Source organism: Salvelinus namaycush, chromosome 40 (genome assembly GCF_016432855.1).
Source record: "Salvelinus namaycush isolate Seneca chromosome 40, SaNama_1.0, whole genome shotgun sequence".
In the NCBI taxonomy this organism is placed as follows: Eukaryota; Metazoa; Chordata; class Actinopteri; order Salmoniformes; family Salmonidae; genus Salvelinus; species Salvelinus namaycush.
In genome coordinates this window covers 14,685,480-14,690,479 of record NC_052346.1, presented here as the reverse complement: position 1 = coordinate 14,690,479, position 5,000 = coordinate 14,685,480, and the positions used below count along the sequence as shown (strand labels likewise).

Here is a 5,000-nt window from a genome sequence, read left to right as displayed (position 1 = left end):
AACATCCTATCCCTCCAGACCTCCTATCCCTCCAGACCTCCTATCCCTCCAAACCTCCTATCCCTCCAGACCTATCCCTCCAGACCTCCTATCCCTCCAGACCCCCTATCCCTCCAGACCTCCTATCCCTCCAGACCTCCTACCCCTCCAAACCTCCTATCCCTCCAGACCTCCTATCCCTCCAGAACATCCTATCCCTCCAGACCTCCTATGCCTCCAGACCTCCTATCCCCCCAGACCTCCTATCCCTCCAGACCTCCTATCCCTCCAGACCTCCTATCCCTCCAGACCTCCAGAACATCCTATCCCTCCAGACCTCCTATCCCCCAGACCTCCTATCCCTCCAGACCTCCTATCCCTCCAGACCTCCTATCCCTCCAGACCTCCTAACCCTCCAGACCTCCTATCCCTCCAGACCTCCTATCCCTCCAGAACATCCTATCCCTCCAGACCTCCTATCCCTCCAGACCTCCTATCCCCCCAAACCTCCTATCCCTCCAGACCTCCTATCCCTCCAGAACATCCTATCCCTCTAGACCTCCTATCCCTCCAGACCTCCTATCCCCCCAGACCTCCTATCCCTCCAGACCTCCTATCCCTCCAGACCTCCTAACCCTCCAGACCTCCTATCCCTCCAGACCTCCTAACCCTCCAGACCTCCTATACCTCCAGACCTCCTATCCCTCCAGACCTCCTATCCATCCAGACCTCCTATCCATCCAGACCTCCTATCCCTCCAGACCCCCTATCCCTCCAGACCCCCTATCCCTCCAGACCTCCTATCCATCCAGACCTCCTATCCCTCCAGACCCCCTATCCCTCCAGACCTCCTATCCATCCAGACCTCCTATCCTCCAGACCTCCTATCCCTCTAGACCTCCTATCCCTCCAGACCTCCTATCCATCCAGACCTCCTATCCATCCAGCCCTCCTATCCCTCCAGACCCCCGATCCCTCCAGACCCCCTATCCCTCCAGACCTCCTATCCCTCCAGACCTCCTAACCACATAGAGCCTGTAGATGAATGTCTGTAGCTGAACATCCAGAAGCATTAGGCTAATGCTAGAAGCAGTAATGGACTCATATCCGGCATGAACATGCAGACACAGCACACATCACATTGGTTAAAATGTTTAACATGGCCACTTACTGTGTGTGTGTGTGTGTGTGTGTGTGTGTGTGTGTGTGTGTGTGTGTGTGTGTGTGTGTGTGTGTGTGTGTGTGTGTGTGTGTGTGTGTGTGTGTGTGTGTGTGTGTGTTGTGTATTTACAGGAGAAGAGGAAGAGGCAGACAGAGATCGAGAACAAGAGGAGACAGCTGGAAGATGACAGAAGACAGCTTCAACACCTAAAGGTACACACACACGCACGCACGCACGCACGCACGCACGCACGCACGCACGCACGCACGCACGCACGCACGCACACACACACACGCACACACAAACACGCACACATGCACACACACACACACACACACACACACACACACACACACACACACACACAGGCCTTTGTGTCTCTGTTTAGTACCAGATAGAAACACACTCGGCTGTCACAGACTGTTAACACAAGCTAGGAGATAAAGCCTGCTTCGATGCACACTACATAACCTCCCTGTTATCTCCCCTCTAGCTGACTTGACCAAAGCTAAAATAGCCATTTGATAACCCTTCACACACTGACTGAAGCACCAGCCTCTGATAAAGTAGTGTGTATTAGAACACCACCAATGACCTTGTGTGCTCCCATTCCTTTCTTCTCCGTGTGTGGCTAAAACGGGGTACAGTATGTGTGTGAGAATGGTTTCCTGCTCAGAGGGAGTGGGACACAAATCTGTTTCCTCTGACCAACCTTCTATGGATTGTCTCTAGACACACACACGTACACACACCGTCACACACACACACCGTCACGCACACACACACACACACACACACACACACACACACACACACACACACACACACACACACACACACACACACACACACACACACACACACACACACACACACACACACACACACACACACACACACAATGAGTTCTACAGCGGCTGTTTCTCTAATTAGGTGTCATATGTGATGATGTAATGCAGCCTGAAGATTTTGTGATGTAACCATGGAGACGTGCACACGTATGGTAGAGAAGTAAAAGTTTGAGAGTAGTTTAAGGTGTGTGTGTGTGTGTGTGTGTGTGTGTGTGTGTGTGTGTGTGTGTGTGTGTGTGTGTGTGTGTGTGTGTGTGTGTGTGTGTGTGTGAGTGTGTGTGTGTGTGTGTGTGTGTTTGTGTTCCTTCCATTGTCAGTAGTGTAAGTAGTTTTTACACCAGAACAATGAACAGCGTGCTGAGCTGGGAGGGGTGTGTATATCCAATTATATCCAATTATGGCGGTGGGGGGAAGGGGAGACACTTTGCTGATGGCTACTTTACTGAGGAAAAATGTACTTACTATGTCTGATGTGTGGTTGTCCCACCTAGCTATCTTAAGATGAATGCACCAACTATAAGTCGCTCTGGATGAGAGTCTGCTAAATGACTCAAATATAAATGTAAAATGGAGGGAGAGAGAGAAATATGGAAGAGAGAGGGAGAAGTGTCATGCAGCATTATGGGAAAATGTATATACATATTTGCTTAATGGAGAGAGAGAGAGATAGAAAGGGAGGGTGATGGATGAGAGACAATGAAGTAGAGAGAGAGAGAGAGAGAGAGAGGAGTGGATGGATGAGAGACAGTGAAGTAGAGAGCAAGAAAGAGAGAGAGAGAGGGGTGGATGGATGGATGAGGAAAAGGGGAGTGTTGTTTGTAAATTCATCTTCATCATATGGTTGGAATGCACATAAAGCTGACAGGAGAATGCTGGGGAGAGAAGGACTACTCCTTTTTCCTGGAGCTGGTCTAGCTGACAGAAGAATGCTGGGGAGAGAAGGACTACTCCTTTTCCTGGAGCTGGTCTAGCTGACAGAAGAATGCTGGGGAGAGAAGGACTACTCCTTTTTCCTGGAGCTGGTCTAGCTGACAGAAGAATGCTGGGGAGAGAAGGACTACTCCTTTTTCCTGGAGCTGGTCTAGCTGACAGAAGAATGATGGGGAGAAAAGGCATACTCCTTTTCCTGGAGCTGGTCTAGCTGACAGAAGAATGCTGGGGAGAGAAGGACTACTCCTTTTTCCTGGAGCTGGTCTAGCTGACAGGAGAATGCTGGGGAGAGAAGGCCTACTCCTTTTTCCTGGAGCTGGTCTAGCTGACAGGAGAATGCTGGGGAGAGAAAGACTACTCCTTTTTCCTGGAGCTGGTCTAGCTGACAGGAGAATGATGGGGAGAAAAGGCCTACTCCTTTTTCCTGGAGCTGGTCTAGCTGACAGAAGAATGCTGGGGAGAAAAGGCCTACTCCTTTTTCCTGGAGCTGGTCTAGCTGACAGAAGAATGCTGGGGAGAGAAGGACTACTCCTTTTCCTGGAGCTGGTCTAGCTGACAGAAGAATGCTGGGGAGAGAAGGACTACTCCTTTTTCCGGGAGCTGGTCTAGCTGACAGAAGAATGATGGGGAGAAAAGGCATACTCCTTTTCCTGGAGCTGGTCTAGCTGACAGAAGAATGCTGGGAGAGAAGGACTACTTCTTTTTCCTGGAGCTGGTCTAGCTGACAGGAGAATGCTGGGGAGAGAAGGCCTACTCCTTTTTCCTGGAGCTGGTCTAGCTGACAGGAGAATGCTGGGGAGGCTCCTTTTTCCTGGAGCTGGTCTAGCTGACAGAAGAATGATGGGGAGAGAAGGACTACTCCTTTTCCCTGGAGCTGGTCTAGCTGACAGGAGAATGCTGAGGAGAGAAGGCCTACTCTTTTTTCCTGGAGCTGGTCTAGCTGACAGAAGAATGATGGGGAGAAAATGCCTACTCCTTTTCCTGGAGCTGGTCTAGCTGACAGAAGAATGCTGGGGAGAGAAGGACTACTCATTTTTCCTGGAGCTGGTCTAGCTGACAGAAGAATGCTGGGGAGAGAAGGACTACTCCTTTTTCCTGGAGCTGGTCTAGCTGACAGAAGAATGATGGGGAGAAAAGGCATACTCCTTTTCCTGGAGCTGGTCTAGCTGACAGGAGAATGCTGGGGAGAGAAGGCCTACTCCTTTTTCCTGGAGCTGGTCTAGCTGACAGGAGAATGCTGGGGAGAGAAAGACTACTCCTTTTTCCTGGAGCTGGTCTAGCTGACAGGAGAATGATGGGGAGAAAAGGCCTACTCCTTTTTCCTGGAGCTGGTCTAGCTGACAGAAGAATGCTGGGGAGAAAAGGCCTACTCCTTTTTCCTGGAGCTGGTCTAGCTGACAGAAGAATGCTGGGGAGAGAAGGACTACTCCTTTTCCTGGAGCTGGTCTAGCTGACAGAAGAATGCTGGGGAGAGAAGGACTACTCCTTTTTCCGGGAGCTGGTCTAGCTGACAGAAGAATGATGGGGAGAAAAGGCATACTCCTTTTCCTGGAGCTGGTCTAGCTGACAGAAGAATGCTGGGAGAGAAGGACTACTTCTTTTTCCTGGAGCTGGTCTAGCTGACAGGAGAATGCTGGGGAGAGAAGGCCTACTCCTTTTTCCTGGAGCTGGTCTAGCTGACAGGAGAATGCTGGGGAGGCTCCTTTTTCCTGGAGCTGGTCTAGCTGACAGAAGAATGATGGGGAGAGAAGGACTACTCCTTTTCCCTGGAGCTGGTCTAGCTGACAGGAGAATGCTGAGGAGAGAAGGCCTACTCTTTTTTCCTGGAGCTGGTCTAGCTGACAGAAGAATGATGGGGAGAAAAGGCCTACTCCTTTTCCCTGGAGCTGGTCTAGCTGACAGAAGAATGATGGGGAGAAAAGGTATACTCCTTTTCCTGGAGCTGGTCTAGTTGACAGAAGAATGCTGGGGAGAGAAGGACTACTCCTTTTTCCTGGAGCTGGTCTAGCTGACAGAAGAATGATGGGGAGAAAAGGCATACTCCTTTTCCTGGAGCTGGTCTAGCTGACAGAAGAATG

The 5,000-nt window shown here is 50.6% G+C and overlaps 1 protein-coding gene across 1 annotated transcript in view; it reads left to right on the top strand.

Moving 5' to 3' along the window:
- LOC120033616 (paralemmin-1-like) overlaps nucleotides 1-5,000 on the top strand; it is a 19,477-nt gene that overhangs the window by 9,603 nt on the left and 4,874 nt on the right. Inside the window, exon 3 of the mRNA XM_038980047.1 lies at nucleotides 1,273-1,353. Coding sequence (XP_038835975.1) covers nucleotides 1,273-1,353 — 81 coding nt within the window. The remainder of the gene's footprint in view (nucleotides 1-1,272; nucleotides 1,354-5,000) is intronic.